The 21833-nt window shown below is 42.4% G+C and overlaps 1 protein-coding gene across 1 annotated transcript; it reads left to right on the top strand.

Moving 5' to 3' along the window:
- The first annotated feature begins 2310 nt into the window (after positions 1–2310).
- Positions 2311–16273, top strand: LOC138887236 (uncharacterized). Its single transcript, XM_070168960.1, has 6 exons — positions 2311–2735; positions 3002–3229; positions 3345–3415; positions 3678–4075; positions 15218–15575; positions 15789–16273. The coding sequence occupies exons 1-6, from the start codon at positions 2311–2313 to the stop codon at positions 16271–16273; spliced, it is 1965 nt and encodes a 654-aa protein (XP_070025061.1).
- The last annotated feature ends 5560 nt before the right edge of the window (positions 16274–21833 follow it).

The raw sequence follows: 21833 nt of genomic DNA, 5'->3' as shown, positions 1-21833 counted from the left end.
TCCTAATGGCTTATTTCGGAGAGAGTCTAGTCGGCATTGCATCCGAGTGGTATATGGATCAAGACATATCTCGCTGGCACATAAGGGATGATTTGGCTCGAGATTTTGTCAGGCAATTCCAGTACAACATAGGCATAGCTCCTGATAGAAATTCTCTATCTAATCTCAAAAAGAAGTCTTTGGAGAGCTTCCGAGAATATGTTGTCATGTGGCGCGAACAAGTTTCTAGGGTGAAACCCCCTATAGATGAGACCGAGATGGTCAATGTCTTCCTGCAAGCTCAAGAGGCTGATTACTTCCAGAATATGATGTCTACTATGGGAAAGTCGTTTGCTGATGTTATCAAAATTGGGGGAATGGTCTGAAAATGGGTCGCATATTGAGCCAATTCGCTATAAGAGCTGCATCCCAAGCAATCCAGAGCGAGTAAGGGGGTGTAGCAAACCGGAAGAAGAAAGAAGAAGTGGCGATAGTGGCTTCGAGTCTGAGAAACCCCCGTCAGCCCCGAGGTTACTTCCCTTCAAACACCCTACAAAATTATTATCCTCACCAGGATGCGGCTTATGCCATGACCCCTCAGCCTTATGCGGTAATGAATGCCCAGCCATACGCTCGTCCACAACAACAGTTTAACCAAAACCGAGCTCCACCTCATAGAAATAACCCTCCTCACGAAGCTCCATATAATCCCTGTCCCCCACAAAATAATTTTCCATATAATGCTCGTGCCCGCGAGCCACCCAGAAGAACAAATTTCACACCTATTGGTGAGTCGTATTCTAGCCTCTTCCCAAAGTTGGTCCAAATGGGTCTGTTGCAGCCTGTACCTCCAAACAGGCAAAATCTGGAGTCACCCTCTTACCGACCCGGTACCCAATATGCTTATCATTCAGAGGTGGAAGGGCACGACTTTGAGGATTGTTGGACCCTAAAAAGGGCAGTAGAAAACCTGATAGAACAAAAACGAGTAGTGCTAAGGGATGAAGAGGTCCCCAATGTAACCAACAACCCATTACCAGCTCATAACAACGGGCCGATTATTGGGATGATTTGTGAAGACAAAGAGTTTGACCCAGTTTTGAAAGCTATCATTGCTATTGCCGATGTAGAAAAGAAGCCCAAAACAGCGGCAAAGCAAACTAAAGATGAAAAAATAATCCCACTCCTCAAAGAGTAGAAAAGGTGGTGGAAACCATGATCGGGGAAGTACCTCCTAAAGATGCCATTCTTTATGTTCCTCGGGCCCCCAAGAAAGAACAGTTTGTGTTGAGTCCTCCCAAGATGTTTGAGCTAAACAAAGGACCTAAGATGTACGTACCAAGAGGGACTTATGTGGCACGAGGGCCGATAATTTCACCAAGGCTGAACGAGCCCGTGGTTATAAGTCGTGCACCACAGAAGCCCATGAAGGATCCCACTGCCGTCCCCTGGAATTACAACAAAGTGGTAGCGACGTACAAGGGAAAAGAAATCATGGGGGAAGTGAATGAAACAAACCCGTCTGGAAGTACCTTAATCTGGAAGAAGTGAACAATGCCAAACAGAGGCGTTTTCCACTTAAAAAGCCAGTTAGTGCTGAAGAGGCTGAGGAATTCTTCCGAAAGAAGAAAACCTCAGACTATGATGTAATTGACCAACTCCGGAAGTCTCCCTCCTAGGTCTCACTATTGTCCCTACTGATAAGTTCTAATGATCATCAGAAAGTGTTGATAAAGACCCTTAATAAAGCATATGTTCCCATTGAAACCACTATTGAGCAACTGGAAAGAATGGTGGAATAATTTTTTGAAGTCAATTGTATCGCATTCAGCCGAAATGACTTGCCTCTAAATGGGGTTGCCCACAACAAAGCTCTTTATTTGACTGTTAAGTGAGAAAGATACTACGTGAAACGAGTCATGTTGGATGGCGGACCTGGGTTGACATCAACCCTCTCTCGACCCTACAAAGAATGAAAATTGGGACTGAAAGGATCAAGCCCAACATTGTTTGTGTGCATGCATTTGACGACATCAAAAGGGACACGATAGGGGAGATTGATTTGATCCTAACCATCGGCCCTGTGGATTTTGAAGTGACATTTCAGGTTTTGGACATGGACACCACCTAAACTTTTCTCCTAGGAATGCTTTGGAACGATGTGGTAGGGGCCGTACCTTCTACTCTCCATCAGATGGTTAAGATTGAGCATGAAGACCAAGAAATCATGGTTAATGGAGAAGATGAGCAATCAATTTCAGGGACCCGTCAGTCCCATGTCTGGAGGCTAAAGAAGGTAGCGAGCACATAGTCTACCAAGCTTTTAAGATTATGGTCGCGGACCAATGTGAGGAAGGAACCTCGTGTCCTCAACTCTTCATGTCCAACAAATCAATCATAGTTGCTAGTGAGATGATCAGGCATGGCTACAAGACCAGGAAAAGGCTCAGGGCATCTTTGCAAGGCATTATGGAGCCCATCACCTTGACTGCCAGTAAGAACTTCTTTGGTGTTGGTTTCCAAGCTATAGAAGCTGATGTAAAATGGGCTAAAGAACATCAGAATGATGGGTGGGTTCTACCTCAGCCGGTCCCGCATCTCGCCAGAACCTTTGTTAAGACAAAGTACACAGGAGAAGAAGAAGATGAGGCCTTCACGGCCAAAGAAATTGAGGATATATGTGGAGCCATGAGGCAAATGTTATATGAGGCTCATATGGTCCAGCCGGGTGAAGGCTCGAGCACTGTTGAGGTGCAGTATATAGGGCCCAATGCCAAGCTTCAAAATTGGAAGGCTACTCCGTTCCCAGTCAGGCGGGAATCCCGGTAGTTCAGTCTTGCCATTTTTTTGCATTTCGAGTTATTTCAGGGTGTAACTCGAATGTCTTTAGTTTATTGTCTTTAAAATTCCAATGTAAACTCTTCTATCTTCAAATTCAATGAAATGAAATCAATATTTCATCATCTATGAATTTCTTTCTTTATTCTTTCTTTTTTGTTATTTTTCTTATTTCTTCTTTCAGTTCTAATAATGCAGACTTAAATAGCATGACATGCTTGCAGACTTCATGCCTAGATCCTAACACGATGTCTAACTATGAAATAATGAACCAAGAACCAAAATATGATGAAGCTGAGGTTTTTAGGGAAATAAACAGAGAATTGGAACAATTTGAGAATAAGCCTAAGCCAAACTTAAATGAAACTGAGCCAGTAAATTTGGGTATTTCAGAAGAGGTTCAGGAAACCATGTAAGCATTCACGCAGATGAAAGAACTAGGGATGCATTGATCTAGATTTTGTTCAAATTCAAAGACGTGTTTGCCTGGTCCTATGATTATATGACATGACTGAGTGTTGATTTAGTGGTGCACAAATTGCCAACTTACCCCGACTATACTCCTATCCAACAAAAGTAGAGAAAGTTAAAAACGAATGTCTGTGACAAGATTAAAGAAGAAGTCACCAAGCAGTTGAAAGCGAGTGTGATCCGAGTGGTCCAATACACCACATGGTTGGCTAATGTGGTCCTAGTGCCAAAGAAATATGGTAAAACCCGAGTGTGTATTGACTATCGAGATTTGAACAAAGCGAGCCCCAAGGAAAACTTTCCATTACCAAACATCCACATCCGTGTTGACAACTGTGCCAAACATGAGATATAGTTTTTTGTAGATTGTTATGCTGTGTATTATCAAGTCTTGATGGATGAAGAGGATGCAGAAAAGATGGCCTTCACCACACCTTGGGGTACTTATTGTTACAGAGTCATGCCGTTCGATTTGAAGAACGTCGGGGCAACTTATATGAGAGCTATGACTGCCATTTTCCATGACATGATGCACCAGGAAATTGAGGTGTATGTGGATGATGTGATCATTAAATCAACAATGCAAGATGACCATGTGCAAGATCTGAGAAAGTTCTTTGAGCATCTGCGTAAGTATGACTTGAAGTTAAATCCAGCCAAGTATGCATTTGGAGTACCATCTGGAAAACTCTTGGGGTTCGTAGTCAGTCGGAGCGGCATTGAGTTAGATCCTACAAAGATAAAGTCTATTCTGAATTTGCCTCCTCCGAGAACCAAGAAAGAGGTTGTGAGTTTGTTGTGTAGGTTGAATTACATCAGCAAATTCATTGCTCAGTTGACTTCCACATGTGAGCCCATCTTTAAGTTGTTGAAGAAAGATGCGGTCATTAGATGGACAAATGAGTGTCAGGAAACCTTCGACAAAATCAATGAATATTTGTCGAATCTGCCATTGTTGGTTCTACCTGAGCCAGGAAGGCCTTTGTTTTTGTACCTGACAGTATTGGAGAATTCTTTTGGATGTTGTCACGACCCCGGTCTACCCCCGTGAACCATCGTGACGGCACGTAGTTTCTATGACTAGGTAAGCCTAAATTGCGGAAGAAAAACCAAAATTTGCGGAAGTAAAACAATTTGAAACAGGAATAAAGTAATAATGGTGTTTAAATGTGCAGTTCGGCATACACCATATTGAATTCTTAATACCAATACGTAAATCCAAGACCCGAAAACCCACGAATCACAAGCTAAGAAAAATACTACATAGTTCTAACTCTGGAATGTCTATAAGAACAGGAAAAAAAATATAGAAGGGCAATGTTTAACAACTAGAATAGAAAGGGACTTCTCGGTCTGCAGACGCAGCAGATATACCTCGAAGTCTCTAGAGCAGTTGCCTTCTCAAGGATGGTAGGCCTGAGTAGGGGTACCTAGATCTGCACATTAAAAACATGCGCATAAGGGGCATGAATACACCACAGTGGAACTCAGTAAGTGTCAAGCCTAACCTCGGCTGGGTAGTGACGAGGAAGGTCAGGGCCCTACTGAGATTAAATAAATATAAAGATGACAGGATAAGATAAGCAGTACAATTAAGAATCTACAGTAAGAATCTATATAGGATAATAAGAGTACAATAACGGAAACAGAGATGAAGGAAAACCACAAGGAAGTACCACTCATAACAAGGATGATAACCGGGGATCTCTTGGTATCCCGAGGATCTCTTGGTATCCTATACGTATACAAGGGATCTCTTGGTATCCCGAATATATGTTGGGGATCTCTTGGTATCCCGAGGCTATCTTGGTATCCTCAATATATGTCGCGGATCTCTTGGTTTCTCGAGGATCTCTTGGTATCCTCAATATACGTGCTAGAGATCTCTTGGTATCCCGTACCTCAATCCAGATCATAAATACATATAGGGGATCTCCCGGGATGTCGTCCCCTAGTCCCAAATTAAAAACACGCAGCAACAAAGCAAGAATACTCAATAATTACTAAATTTTGTACTAAGTAAATAGTTAATTCTAGTCTAACATGCTTCACGAAATACAATTGAGGCAGTTTAAGAAAATAGGCAATTTAATCAACTAAACATGATTTTCTAACTAACAACAGGCTAAATTCGCAAGTAGAATAAAACAGGAAAAAGGAACTCAATTGAAATGCTTAAAGAAAAATCGGATTTTCAACAATGAGCTCAAGTACGCACTCGTCACCTCATGTACAAAGCTTTCAATTATCAAATATATCATATCCTAAGGGGAAGGTCCCGCACACAAGGTTAGACAATCCACTTACCTCGAACCAGCTCGAATCAATCCGAAACCACGCTCTTGCCACGAGTACTCGACTCCAAATGGCCCAAATCTATTCAATTCAATCGCATACCATAAATAACACTTCAAGTAACTGATTCTACAATTAAATTCTAAGCTAATACGCAAAATTAGGTAACATGACCAAAATGCCCCTCGAGCCCACGTCTCAAAATCTGGTAAAATTTATAGTTTCAGAATCTTCAAACTCTCACGAGTCTAACCATACCAAAATTACCCAAATCCGATGTCAAATCCCCAATCAAAACTCAATTTCTTGGTCTAAGAACTTTTCCCCCATTTTCAAACAAATTTCGAAATTAAAGGATGAATTCACGTTTTGATTAATGGGTTACAAGCAAAAAGGAGTTTAGAATCGTTACCCAATTGATATCTCTGAAAATCCCTCAAAATCTCGCTCAAATCCGAGTTCCCAAGCTTAAGTTTTGATAAAAATGGCTAAACCCTCGATTTTTGAAATCTTATATCTGCCCAGGTAATTCCTTCTTCGCGAACGCGGTCAAACTCTCGCGTTCGCGAAGCACAAAATGACTTTGACCATTTTTCCTCTTATGCGATCACGGCCAATACCTCACAAAAGCGATGCTTTGCACAGACAGGCCTTCGCGATCGCGTTCCACCTATCGCAAACGCGATGCATTAAATCTACTGAAATTCAGTCGCTCATTTTCTTCTATGCGAACGTGACACCACCCTCGCGAACACGACGTACAAACACTTAGCCCTTCGCGAACGCGGTGCCTTCCTCGCGAACGCGAAGGATTAATTTTCACCTTCCTCAACTGACTTTTCGCGAAAGCGAGGGCCCACTCGTGAACGTGAAGAGTAAAATCTCTCTGCAACAGCTGAACAAAATATGCAACTTTTTTACAACTTAAAATGATCTGTTAAGCATCCGAAACACACCCGAGGCCCCTGGGACCTCAACCAAACCTATCAACCAACCCTAAAACATCATTCAAACTTGTTCCAACCTTTGGAACGCTCCAAACAACATCAAAACACATATTTTTCATCGGATTCAAGCCTAAGAATTCCAAAATTTCTAAAAATACGCTTTCGATCAAAAAGTCTATCAAACCTCGTTCGAATGACCTGAAATTTTGCACACACGTCACATTCAACACTACATAGATACTCCAACTTTTGGAATTCCATTCCGATCCTCGGATCAAAATCTCACTATCGGACTGAAAACTTCAAAAATTCAACTTTTGGTATTTCAAGCCTAAATTAGCTACGGACCTCCAAAACACAATCCGAACACACCCCTAAGCCCAAAATCACCCAATGGAGCTAAAGGAACCATTAGATTTCCATTCTGAGGCCGTCTTCACACTGTTCTGACTATGGTCAACTCTCCAACACTTAAGCTCACATTTAGGGACTAAGTATCCCAAAACTCTCCGAAACTCAAAACCCAACATCCCGACAAATCAAATTAGCAGAAATAAACTTTGGGAAAGCAGTTAATAGGGAATCGGGGTGTTAATTCTTAAGACGACCGGACGGGTCGTCACATCCTCCTACACTTAAACATTCGTTCGTCCTAGAATGAGTATAAAGGCATACCTGAAGTAGTGAAAAGATGAAGGTAACGACTATGCATATTCTGCTCGGTCTCCCAGGTTGCCTCCTCGACCGACTAGCACCGCCACTGAACCTTCAAGGATGCAATGTTCTTTTACCTCAGCTTTCTAACATGTCTGTCCAATATTGCCACTGGCTCCTCAACATAGGATAGATCCTTGTCCAACTGGACTGAACTGAAAGTAAACACGTGCGACAGATCACCGTGATACCTCCGGAGCATCAAAACATGAAATACCGGATGAACTCCTGCCAAGCTAGGAGGTAAGGCAAGCTCATAAGCAACCCGCCTCAATATCTCAAAAGGTCCAATAAACCTTGGACTCAACCTCCCTTTCTTCCCAAATCTTATAACGCCCTTCATAGGCGAAACCCGAAGTAGAACCCGCTCTCCAACCATATAGGAAACATCATGAACTTTCCGGTCCGCGTAACTCTTCTATATGGTCTGGGCTGTGTGGAGTCTATCCTGAATCACCTTAACCTTCTCCAAAGCATCCTGAACTAAGTCTGTGCCTAATAGTTTGGCCTCACCCGGCTCAAACCAACCCATCGGGTATCTATACCGTCTCCCATATAAAGCCTCATACGGTGCCATCTGAATGCTGGACTGATAGTTGTTGTTGTAAGTAAACTCTGCCAATGGCAAGAACAGATCCCAAGACCATCCGAACTCAATCACACACGCACGGAATATATCCTCTAGAATCTGAATAGTGCGCTCAAACTGTCCGTCCATCTGAGGGTGAAATGTTGTACTCAACTCCACCCGAGTACCCAACTCTTGCTAAACGACCCTCCAAAGCTGCGATGTGAACTGAGTACCTCTATCTGAAATGATGGAAACCAGAATACCATGTAGACTAACAATCTCCCGGATATAAATTTCCATCAACCGCTCCAAGGAATAAGTAGTACACACAGGAATAAAGTGAGCAAACTTGGTCAGCCAATCCACAATCACCCAAATAGCATCGAACTTTCTCAAAGTCCGTGGGAGCCCAACTACAAAGTCCATGGTGATCCGCTTTCACTTCCACTCCGGAATCTCTATCTACTGAAGTAACCCACCCGATCTCTAGTGCTCATATTTCACCTGCTGACAGTTAAGGCACTAAGCTACGAATTCAACTATATCTTTCTTCATCTGCCTCAACCAATAGTGCTATCTCAAATCCTGACAAATCTTTACGACACCCGGATGAATGGAATACCGCGAGCTATGGGCCTCCTCCATAATCAACTCCCGAAGCCCATCAACATTTGGTACACAAATCCGACCCTGCATCCTCAATACCACATCATTACCAATAGTCACATCTCTGGCATTACCATATTGAACCTTGTCCTTGAGGACAAGCAAATGAGGGTCATCATACTGCCGCTCCTTAATACGATCAAATAAGGAAGATCGATAAACCATGCAAGCTAGAACCTGACTAGGCTCCGAAAGATTCAATCTCACAAACTGGCTGGCTAATGCCTGAATATCTATCACCATAGGCCTCTCCGATGCTGGTAAATAAGCCAAACTCCCCAAACTCTCTGCCCGGCGACTCAAAGCATCGGCCACCATATTGGTCTTGCCTGGGTGATACAAAATAGTGATGTCATAGTCCTTCAGCAACTCTAACCACCTTCTCTGGTGCAAATTTAGATCCTTTTGCTTGAACAGGTGCTGCAAGCTCCGATGGTCAGTATAAAACTCACAAGGCACACCGTATAATTAATGGCACCAAATTTTCAGGGCGTGAACAATGGCAGCTAACTCAAGGTCATGAACAGGGTAGTTCTTCTCATGTATCTTCAATTGTCTGGACGCATAGGCAATCATCCTACCGTCCTGCATCAACACCGCTCCGAGGACAACCCTCGAGGCATCACAATAGACCGTATAAGACCTCGAACCTGTAGGCAATATCAAAATTAAGGCTATGGTCAAAGCTTTCTTGAGCTTTTAAAAGGTTGCCTCACACTCCTCCGTCCACTGGAATGGAGCACCCTTCTAGGTCAACCTGGTCATGGGGGCTGCAATCGATAAAAAACCTTCCACAAAACGACAGAAGTAACCCGCCAAGCCAAGGAAACTACGGATATCTATAGCTGAGGATGGTCTGGGCCAACTCTGCACGACCTCTATTTTCTTTGGATCCACCTGAATGCCCTCATTCGATACCACATGGCCTAAGAATGCCACTGAATCCAACCAAAACTCACATTTCGAGAACTTAGCATATAACTTCTTCTCTCTCAGAGTCTGAAGCACAATCCTCAGGTGCTGCTCATGATCTTCCCGACTTCGAGAATACACCAGAAAATCATCAATAAAGATAATGACAAACGAGTCAAGATACGGTCGGAACACATTGTGCATCAAATGTATAAAGGCTGCTGGGGCATTGGTCAGCCCAAATGACATAACAAGGAACTCGTAATGACCATACCGAGTCCTGAAAGTAGTCTTCAGGATATCCGGCTCCCGAATCTTCAACTGATGGTAACCTGAGAGCAAATCAATCTTAGAAAACACCCGTGCACCTTGAAGCTGGTCAAACAGATCATCAATACGAGGCAAAGGATAACGGTTCTTCACTGTAACCTTGTTCAACTGGCGATAATCAATACACATACGCATAGAACCATACTTTTTCTTCACAAACAAGACAAGAGCACCCCAAGGTGATACACTAGGCCAAATTAAACCCTTATCAAGCAATTCCTGTAACTGATCCTTCAACTCCTTCAACTCAGGAGGAGCCATACGATATGGAGGAATAGAAATAGGCTGATTGACCGGCAACATATCAATGCCAAAATCAATATCTCTACCATGCAACATGCTCGGAAGGTCACCTGGAAACACATCGGGAAAATCCCATACTACTATAACTGAATCAACTGAAGGGGTATCAATACCGACATCTCTCACATAAGCTAAATACGCATCACACCCCTTCTCAATCATATACTGAGCTTTAAAAAAAGAAATAACTCTACTGGGAGTATGATCTAATGTACCCCTCCACTCAACACGCGGTACACCTGGCATAGCCAACGTCACGGTTTTGGCGTGACAATCAAGAATAGCATAATGGGGAAACCACCAGTCCATGCCCAAGATAATGTCAAAATCGTCCATGCTAAGCAACAATAAATCGGCTCTAGTCTCAAAAACACTAAGACCAACCAAACACGACCGATAATTGCGGTCCACAACAAGAGAATCTCCCACAAGAGTAGAAACATAAACAAGGGAACTCAAAGAATCCCGAGATACACCCAAATGTGGAGCAAAATAAGAAGACACATAATAATAAGTAGAGCCTGGATCGAATAGAACCGATGCATCTCTGTGGCAAACCAATATAAGATCTGTGATGACAGAATCGGAGGCAACAACCTCGGTATGGGCAGGAAGGGCATAGTATCTGGCCTGGCCTCCCCCTCTAGGGCGACCTCTACCTCCCCGACCTCCACCTCTAGCTGGCTGAGTAGGTGGGGTAGCAACTGGAGCTATAATCATAGCCTAAGAACTCTGCAGGGCACGCTGTAGCTGAGAAGTCTATAGAGGTGCACTCCTCCCAAGTCTAGGGCAATCCCTTGCCATGTGTCGTGTGTCACCACACACAAAACAAGCTTTGGGAGGATGTGAATGGCTCAGACCAGGTCTACTGGACTGACCCCTGAAAGCACCCCGCACAGGAGGCGTGCTAAAAATCGGAGGTGCATAATAAAGCTCCTAAGGCCTAGGAGGAGTTGGAGTACCAATGGCTACTGGAAGAGCTGATTGAATATGTCGACTCATAGAACCCCTACTATGACAACCTACTGCTGGGGTACAAGCACCAGAATAATGGCCCGACTTTCAGGACCTCTTGGCCTCTCTCTCCTCTCTCTCCCTAACATGCATACCCTCAATCCTCCTAGTAATGCTCACCACCTGCTGATAAGAAATATCTATCTCCAACTCATGAGCAATGCTAAACCTGATGCTGGGAATAAGGCCCTCAATAAATCGACGAACCCTCTCGCGAATAGTAGAAATCAAGGCTGGTGCATGCCTAGAAAAACTGGTGTAATAGACAGCATACCTTGAGACAGTCATAGTACCCTAGCACAAATGCTCAAATTATGCGCACCATGCATCTCTGAGGCTCTGAGGAACATACTCTCTCAGGAACAGATCTGAAAACTGAGCCCAAGTCAGTGAAGCAGCCTTATCCGGACTGTCTAACTCATAGGTGCGCCTCCACTCATATGCTGCTCCTCGAAGTTGGAAAGTAGTGAAGGAAACCCTGCTCGATCCTGATATATCCATGGTACGGAGAATGCGGTAAATCTCATCTAAAAATCGCAGGGCATCCTCTAATGCTAGACTGTTGAATACAGGAGGCTTGTACTTCTTAAACCTCTCAAGCCTTAGTTGCTCCTCCTCGGAAGCCACTGCCCTGTCCTGGGGCTGAACTGGCACTGCAGGAAGTACAGGAATAATCTAAGGGACCTGCTCAACATGCACTCACTACTCAGGAGTGCGGGCAGCGGGAGTCTGTGCTCCTCCCCCGGCCTGAAATGTGGCTGCAGCAAGGGGAAGCAACCCTATTTGAGCCAAAGTGGTGTACATGCTCATGAACTACGCAAGAGTTTCTTGAAGAGCTGGAGTAGTAGTAGTAGTAGGTGTATCAGGTTCCTAGACTCTGGCTGGGACTACTGGTGGTACCTCGACAACAGCTCGTGTAGGTGCTCTGGATACACCATGTACGCGTCCTCGGCCTCTACCCCGACCCCGACCTCTGACGGCTGCAATAGGGGGCGCGGGTGCCTGATCATCTCAGGTAGCATGTGTCCTCACCATCTGTGAGAGAATAGAAGACAAAAGTTTAGAATTGTGATGTCAAAATATCGCACGACAAGGAAATCAAATGAAGTGGAATTTTCCTATCAGTTACATAGCCTCTCGTAGATAAGTACGGACGTCTCCATACCGATCATCGAGACTCTAATAAACCGGATTTTGATCCATGTGTCCTATGAACCTAGAGCTCTGATACCAACTTGTCACGACCCCGGTTCGCCCTCCATGAACCATCGTGACGGCACCTAGTCTCTACGACTAGGTAAGCCTAAATTGCGAAAGAAAAACAAAAATTTGCGGAAGTAAAATAATTTGTAATAGGAATAAAGTAATAATGGTGTTAAATGTGCTGCTCAGCATACACCATGTTTAACTCTCAATACCAATACGTAAATCCAAGACCCGGAAACCTACGAATCACAAGCTAAGGAAAATACTACATAGTTCTAACTGTGGAATGTCTAGTAAGAACAGAATAAAAATATAGAAGGGCAATGTTTAACAGCTAGAATAAAAAGGGACTTCTCAGTATGTGGACGCGACAGATGTACCTCGAAGTCTCTAGAGCAGTCGCCTCCTCAAGGATGGTAGGACTGAGTAGCGGTACCTAGATCTGCACATGAAAAACATGCATAGAAAGGGCATGAGTACACCACAGCGGTACTCATTAAGTGACAAGCCTAACCTCGGTTGGGTAGTGACGAGGAAGGTCAGGGCCCTACCGAGATTAAATAAAGATGACAGGATAAGATAAGCAATACAATTAAGAAGCTACAGTAAGAATCTATGCAGGATAATAAGAGTACAATAACGGAAATAGAGATGAAGGCAAACCACAAGGAAGTACCACTCATAACAAGGATGATAACCGGGGATCTCTTGGTATCCCGAGGATCTCTTCGTATCCTCTATGTATACAAGGGATCTCTTGGTATCTTGAATATATGTTGGGAATCTCTTAGTATCCTGAGGATCTCTTGGTATTATAAATATATGTTGGGGATTTTTTGGTATCCCGATGATCTCTTGGTATCCTCAATATACATGCCAGGGATCTCTTTGTATCCCGCACCTCAATCTAGATCATAAATACGTATAGGGGATCTCCCAGGAAGCCGTCCCGTAGTCCCAAATTAAAAACACACAGCAACAATGCAAGAATACTCAATGGTTGCTAAATTTCGTACTAAGTAAGCAGTTAATTCTAGTCTAACATGCTTCACGAAATACAATTGAGGCAGTTTAAGCAAATAGGCAATTTAGTCAACTAAACATGCTTTTCTAACTAACAACAGGCTAAATTCGTAAGTAGAATAAAATATGGAAAAGGAACTCAATTGAAATACTTAAAGAAAAATCTGATTTTTAACAATCAGCTCAACCACGCTCTCATCACATCACGTACAAGGCATTTCAATTATCAAATATATCATATCCTAAGGGGAAGGACCCCAACACAAGGTTAAACAAGCCACTTACCTCGAACCAGCTCAAATCAACCCGAAACCACGCTCTTGCCACGAGTACTCGACTCTAATTTGCCAAAATCTATTCAATTCAATCGCATACTGTAAATAACACTTCAAGTAACTAATTCTACAATTAAATTCTAAGCTATTATGCAAAATTAAGTAAAATGACCAAAATGCCCCTCGGGCCCACGTCTCAAAATCGGGTAAAATTTATAGTTTCAGAATCCTCAAACTCTCACGAGTCTAACCATACCAAAATTATCCAAATCCAATGTCAAATATCCAATCAAAACTCAATTTCTTGGTCTAAGAACTTTCCCCAATTTTCATACAAATTTCGAAATTAAAGGATGAATTCATGTTTTGATTAATGGGTTTCAAACAAAAAGGAGTATAGAATCATTACCCAATTGATATCTCTGAAAATCGCTCAAATTCGAGCTCCCAAGCTTATGCTTTGATAAAATTGCTAAACCCTCGATTTTTTAAATCTTATATCTGCCGAGGTACTTCCTTCTTCGCAAACTCGGTCAAACCCTCGCGTTCGCGAAGCACAAAATAACTTTGACCATTTTCCTCTTATGCGATCGCAACCAATACCTCGCGAATGCGATGCTTTACACAGATAGGCTTTCGCAATTGCATTCCACCTATCGCGAACGCGATGCATTAAATCTACCAAAACTTAGTCGCTTATTTTCTTCTATGCAAACGCGACACCACTCACGCGAACGCGATGTACAAGCACTTAGCCTTTCGCGAACACGGTGCCTTCCTCGCGAACACGAAGGCTTATTTTCAACTTCCTCAACTGACTCTTCGTGAATGCAAGGGCCCACTCATGAACGCGAAGAGTTAAATCCCTCTGCAACAGCTGAACAAAATCTACAACATTTTTACAACTTAAAATGATCCGTTGAGCATCCAAAACACACCTGAGGACCCCGGGACCTCAACCAACCCTAAAACATCATTCAAACTTGTTCTAACCTTCAGAACGCTCAAAACAACATCAAAACACCTATTTTTCATCGGATTCAAGCCTAAGAAATCCAAAAACTCTAAAAATATGCTTTCGATCAAAACATCTATCAAACCTCGTCCGAATGACCTGAAATTTTGCACATAAATCACATTCAACACTACGGAGCTATTCTAACTTCCATAATTCCATTATGAACCTCGGATCAAAATCTCACTATTAGACTGGAAACTTCAAAAATTCAACTTTCGCATTTCAAGCCTAAATTAGCTACGGACCTCCAAAACACAATCTGAGCACACCCCTAAGCCCAAAATCACCCAACGGAGCTAAAGGAACCATCAGATTACCATTCCAAGGCCATATCACACTATTCCACTATGGTCAATTTCCAACACTTAAGCTCTCATTTAGGGACTAAGTGTCCCAAAACTCTCCGAAACTCAAAACCGAACATCCCGGCAAATCAAATTAGCAGAAATAAACTTGGGAAAAGCAGTTAATAGGGAATCGGGGCATTAATTCTTAAGACAATCGTCCAGGTCGTCGTAGATGTGTTCTCGGGCCACATGATGTGACTGGGAAGAAAGAACATGTCATATACTACTTGAGCAAGAAGTTCACTAGTTATGAAGCCAAATACACTTTGTTGAAAAAAACTTGTTGCGCTCTAACTTGGGTTGTTCAGAAGCTTAGGCATTACTTGTTGGCTTATACCACTTACCTCATAACCAGGTTGGACCCTTTGAAGTACATATTCCAGAAGCCGATGCCCACAGGGAGGTTAGCAAAATGGCAAATCCTACTCACCGTGTTTGATATAGTCTATGTCACCCACACGGCAATGAAAGATCAAGCTTTAGCGGATCACCTGGTTGAAAATCCTGTTGATGATGAATATCATCCTTTGAGTACTTACTTTCCGGACGAGGAAGTAAATTCAGTTGAGGTTGTTCCAGAAGACACAAATGCTTGGAAAATGCTCTTCGATGGAGCTGTGAATGCAAAAGGTGTTAGGATTGGGGCAATTTTGATCTTACCCACCGGTTAGCACTATCCGGCCACAGCCCGGCTTCGGTTTTTCTGCACAAACAACACTACCGAGTAGGAAGCCTGCATTATGGGCATGAACATGTAAATTGACCAAGAGGTGTAAGAATTGTTAATCATAGGAGATTCAGACTAGATTATCCGACAAGCTCAAAGAGAATGGGAAACTCGGGATGTCAAGCTTATTCCATACATGTAAAATGTGGAAGATCTTAGCAAGCAGTTCAAGTCTGTCGAGTTCAGGTACATTCTTCGGTTTCACAATGAGTTAGCTAATGCACTAGCTACTTTGGCCTCGATGCTGCCATATCCAGGAAATGTCCACATTGACCCACTGGAAATCCAAATTCGAGAAAGACATGGTTATTGCAGCGTAGTTGAAATAGAGCCTGATGTTCAGCCATGGTATCATGATATCAAAAGATTCTTGAAAACAAAAGAATATCCCGAGCAAACTAGTAGAGACCAAAAGAGAACCATTAGAAGGCTTACTAGTGGTTTCTTCTTGAGCGGAGAGGTCTTGTACAAAAAGACTCCAGATCTCAACCTTTTAAGATGTGTGGATGCCCAAGAGGCCGGAAGAATCATGAATGAAGTACACGCAGGAGTGTGTGGACCCTATATGAATGGATACGTCATTGCAAAGAAAATCCTTCGAACAGATTATTACTCGATGACTATGGAAAAGGATTGATTCAGTTTTGTTCGAAAGTGTCATCAGTGTCAGGTGCACAGTGACCTGGTTCATGCACCACCTTCAGAACTGCATCCTATGTCAGCACTGTGGCCATTCGTTGCTTGGGGTATGGATGTCATTGGGCCAATCGAGCCAAAAGCTTCAAATGGGCATAGATTCATATTAGTTGGCATTGACTACTTCACAAAGTGGGTCAAAGCCGTCACTAAGAAAGTAGTGGTAGACTTCGTGCATTCCAACATCATCTGTTGTTTTGGTATTCCTAAAATTATCATTACAGAGAATGCTGCAAATTTGAATAGTCATTTGATGAGGGAGATATACGAACAATTTAAGATCACGCATCAGAATTCTACCCCTTATCGGCCCAAAGCCAATGGTTCTATTGAAGCAGCAAACAAGAACATCAAGAAGATTCTTAGAAAAATGATTCAAAGTTCTAGACAATGGCATGAAAAGTTGCCATTTGCATTGTTGGGATATCGCACAAATGTGCGCACATCGGTTGGAGCAACACCATATCTATTGGTTTATGGAACTGAAGTCGTACCGCAGAAGTTGAAATTCCATCTCTTCGAATCATCATTGAAGCCGAGGTTGAGGATATTGAGAGGGTCAAAACCCGTTTAGAATAGTTGACTTTGATTGATGAAAAGTGGATGGCCGCAGTTTTCCACGGGCAATTGTATCAACAAAGAATGGCCCGTGCCTACAACAAGAAAGTGCGTCCTAGGAGTTTTGAGGTGGGGCAACTCATTTTGAGACGTATTCTCCCGCTTCACAAGGAAGAAAAAGAAAAGTTCGGTCCAAACTGGAAAGGTCCATACATTATAAGAAAATTTTTGCCAAGAGGGGCATTGTACTCTAGACATTGAAGGAAATAACCCCGAAATGGCTGTCAATGCAGATGTAGTCAAAAAGTATTACGTTTAACCATTTTGCGATACAAAGATTCTCCGATTGGTTGATGAAGGCTTTCATTCTCGATACCCCAAACACTTCAACCCTTTACTAACCCTTTGAGGCGGTTACCTTCCTTTGATTACCCTCTTTGGAACCCGAAAACGTTTGTAAGAAAAAAAAGAGCAAAACAAAACAAAATAAAATAAAATCAAAAACAATGTTTCCCTGAACTACGTTCGACTTGATTCCGAAAGGATACGTAAGCAGTCTCTCTCTGGGGTTCAGTCACACCAAAACAAAAGTCCACATTTCCCCAAAAGTTGAAACTGGGGCAGAATTTATAATGGTTCGCCGACAGTCGCCTAAAAGGTTCCAAAGTTGTAATTCAATCCAAACTCTTTTTACCCAAAATCCTTTCAAATCCCTTGATGATCAATTGGTAAAGAAGTTCAAAATTGGAGGATTCTGGTTATTTGGATCTTATACAATCAAATGAGAGAAATAAAATGAGAGAGTCTTATTGGTGAAAACCAACACGGGCACTGTAAGGCGATGGTGAACAGAGAAATTGAAAATGAGAGAGTCTTGTTAGTGGAAACTCGCAAAGAGCACTATAAGGCGACGGTGAGAAGAGAAATGAGAGAGGTCAGTTGGTGAAAACCCGAAAAGGGCGCCATTGATCGAAAAGAAGGAAATCCTTACAACCATCAACATTGATAGAGTCCAGGCAAGGTTCCTCAATTTTGAGATACGAGTTATGATGGGTTTATGAGAGATTTGATGGTTGCGCATATCGGGTATCCAGTCCAAGAAGCATGTCATGTCTATTGAAGTCTGCATGCACTCCAGATAAGTCCTTCTTTGCTTTTCCCCCCCCCCCCCCCCGAAAAGGACACTTCTCGTTAAATTCATTATCTTGTCCTTTGTTTACTTTTCTTTGAATCATTTTCGATTTAATCCTCCTCCGAAACTAATACAAAGAAAATATGGCAAGATTGGTTTTACAGGTTTCTGCTTAACAAAATCCAAAATTCAAGGAAAAATACCCAGCCTTAGTAGGTGCATCAAGTCGATCTTGATTGGCCAGGATGGCCGATGCTCCAGAGTCAAAATTATTGAAAAGGAAAGAAATCCAAAGTCAAGTGACCATAAAGGCAAAATAAGATGAAAAGACCAAAGCCCGACATGGGTTAACCATCATATGAAATTTTGGAATGACAAGATCCCTGGGTTTAGAAGAGAGATCGATCTCCAGAAAGCCAGCGAGCAAATGATATTTTCATCAAAAGAGTTGGGCCAAGATCAAATTATCAAAACAATCAAGGCCACAAAACCAACCACCGTTTTAAACTGACAAATTATTCTTTGATTTGAAAATAAGTGCATTCCAAAACAACTTCGCAAGAAGTAGGCGCAACCAAAGCAAGTTACGCAGAAACCAAAATAGTTCTATTGCAGAAGTTGACCCGAAAAGGGAAGTCCTTTTAAAAACTCTTCTATTCTCCTAAATAAAATAAAAAGTGAAAAAAAGAAGAGAAAGAAGAAAGAAAAGAAGAATAAAAATTCAAAATCATGGTAGCCTAGAATCCCCAATCTTTAGCTGCGTTTTCCCAACATAGGGTCCCATTCCCTAGTCGCCCAGCATAACCTGTTAGTTTTTCCATTATAGGGTTCCACCCCCTAGTTGATCCTCGGCATAACCCGTGGCCCTCCCCTGCATAATCCAAGGACCTTTTTCTTTTCCGGCATAACACAATGACTTTTCCGGCATAACTCGTGGACCTTCCCGGCATAACCCAAGGACCTTTTTCTTTTTCAGCATAATTCGATGACTTCCCGGCATAACCCGTGGACCTCTCTTACATAACCTGATGACCTTTTTATTTTTCGGCATAACCCGATAACTTTTCCGACATAACCCGTGGACCTCCCCGGCATAACCCGAGAACCTTTTTTCTTTTCCGGCATGACCCGATGACTTTCCCAGCATAACCCGTGGACCTCCCTAGCATAACTCGAGGACCTTTTTATTTTCCGGCATAACCCATGGACCTCTCCGGCATAACCGGAGGACCTTTTTCTTTTACGACATAACCCGATGACTTTCTCGGCATAACCCGTGGACCTCCTGTAATGACCTGACCGGTCGATTAGAGCTCTAGTTTGTCGTTCAACAGTTTGAGGCCATGATCAGCTTCACTTCAGGTATTATGACTTGTGCGCACGGTCGAAATTGAATTCTAGGAAGTTCAGAGTTAATTTGGAAAGATAATTCTCTTTTCAGAAGCTTTAAGTTGAAAGAATTAGCTAAGATTGGATTTTTGAGTAAACGACCTTGAAATCAAGATTAGAAGGTTCCAGTAGGTTCTTATGATGATTTTAGACTTGGGGGTATATCCGGATCGGGTTTTGGAAGACTCGGGAACGTTTTGGAGCCTATTGTGGAAGTTAGCATTTTGGAAGAAATTTCATAAGTTTGTGTTGAAGTGCATTTCAGTGTTATCGATGTCCATTTGAGATTCCGAGTCTGGAAGTAGCTCCGTATGGTGATTTTGGAGTTGGGAGCGTGATTAGAAGTGAATTCGGAGGTCCGTAGGTCATTTTGGAGTCATTTGGCTAAAGATAGAAATTTTAAGGTTTTTGAGAAGTTTAATTGAGAGTTAACTTTTTGATATCGGGTCGAATTCTGATTCCTGAAGTTGGAGTAGGTCCGTAATGGCAAATATGACTTGTATGCAAAATTTGAGGTCAATCGGACGTGATTTGATAGGTTTAAACATCGAAAGTAGAAGTTTGAAATTCTAAAGTTCATAAAGCTTGGATTGGAGGTCGATTCATGGTTTTTGCATTATCTGATATGATTTGAGGCCTTGAACAAGTCCATAATGTGTTTTGGGACTGGTTGGTATAATTGGTTGGGGTCCTAGGGGCCTCGGGTAGATTTAGGGTGGTTAATGGATAAAAAATGGAATTTTGGAAAAGGCTGAAGTTATTGGTTGCTGGTGTAACCGAACTAGCGAGACTAGGGCCGCAGAAGCGGAGCCGCAGGAGCGGCCCTATGGTCGTATCTGCGAAATTGGTTGGGGAGAGCTAGGACCGCAGATGCGAGACCGCATCTGCCGAGGATAAGACGTAGAAGCGGAATAGCCTGGGAGCCCTGGACCACAGAAGCGGCATTTGGTCCGCACCTGCGGAACCAAAGAAGTGGTCAAGAGGTCGCAGGTGTAGAAAGGGATGGAGGCAGTGGGTTGTTTTAAAGTCAGATTTGGCCATTTTCTTTCATATTTCTCTTGACTTGGGCGATTCTTGGAGGGTTTCAAGAGGGGATTTTCGTCATCAATGACAAGGTAAGCTATCCCCACCTATCTTGAGTTAAATACATTGATTATGTAAGGATTTGAGCGTGAAATTTGGTAGAAATTTGGGGTTTTGGTGGGAAGACCTAGAAATGGTACTTTTGGATTTTGGCCAGAAAGTTGAGAGTAATTTATATATTTGAGCTCGTGAGGTTGTGGGTAAACTTATTCTTCGAAAAATTTTGAAATTTGGGCACGTGGGCCTGAGGGCGTATTGGTCAATTTTTCGATCAAGGTTAGGAATTGTTATAAATTGGATAATTAGGGGTAGTTGAGCATATATTAATGGATTTGTATTATTATTGGCTAGCTTTGGAGCTTTGTACATCGATTTGATTCTTTGGATGGACGAGAAATGCCGATCGTTGATCTTCGAAGTGAGGTGAGTCTCCTTTCTATCCTTGTAAGAGGGAATTGTCCCCATAAGAGATATAAATAAATATGTGATTCTAAATGTGGGGGCTACGTACACACGAGGTGATGAGAGTCCGTACGTGGCTACTATTATGTTTAAGCGTGGGCAGTCTAGGACCCCAAAGCATGCTATACTTGGATTATTTTTAATCTTATTGACAAATTGAATTGCTTAAATCACATCGAATTAGTAAATGAATTTCTAAAAGATTTGAACTTCTTTTTCTTAAATTGCTAAAAGAGAATTGGTTTTCTTTGGATAATTGTTCCCTGATGACTTCTCGATTGACTGTCTATGTGTTTAAATTCTGCAACGGGCCGAACGCATCTGTAGATTAAATAGACGCTCTATGGTTTGTGCCATTCGACCCTCTGGCAGTGCAGAGTTTAAATATTATTGGATCGGGCCGTACGACCTCGGATGATTTGCGCATGCTTGTATTGCTTGCCTTGAAACTTATTTAAGTTGTTATTGCCTCTTCCCGGTTTGAGAATATTTGTATAAACAATGAAAAAAATTTTGGAAGTTTTCTATAAAAGAAAGAATTTCTTACTTGCTTCATTCCATTGAATTACAATCATGTTTATAAGAAATCACTGATTTACTATATTATTGAGATGACATTATTGGACCACTAGTAAGTGTCAAAGTTGACCTCTCGTCTCTACTTCTTCAAGATTAGACGAGATACTCATTGGGTACCCGTTGTTTTCGTATTCATACTACACTTCTGTGAATTTTTGTTGCACAGGCATATGCATATCTAGTGGCCTAGTGGGCGTAGCAGCATGGTTGGCACAAAGACTTAGGTGAGTTGCACTTCCCGAGACGACCCGCGGCCAGCAGAGTCTCTTCTAGATTATTGTATTTTCTTTCTATCCAA

Source organism: Nicotiana sylvestris, chromosome 3 (genome assembly GCF_000393655.2).
Source record: "Nicotiana sylvestris chromosome 3, ASM39365v2, whole genome shotgun sequence".
In the NCBI taxonomy this organism is placed as follows: Eukaryota; Viridiplantae; Streptophyta; class Magnoliopsida; order Solanales; family Solanaceae; genus Nicotiana; species Nicotiana sylvestris.
This window is presented reverse-complemented; position numbering and strand designations above follow the sequence as displayed.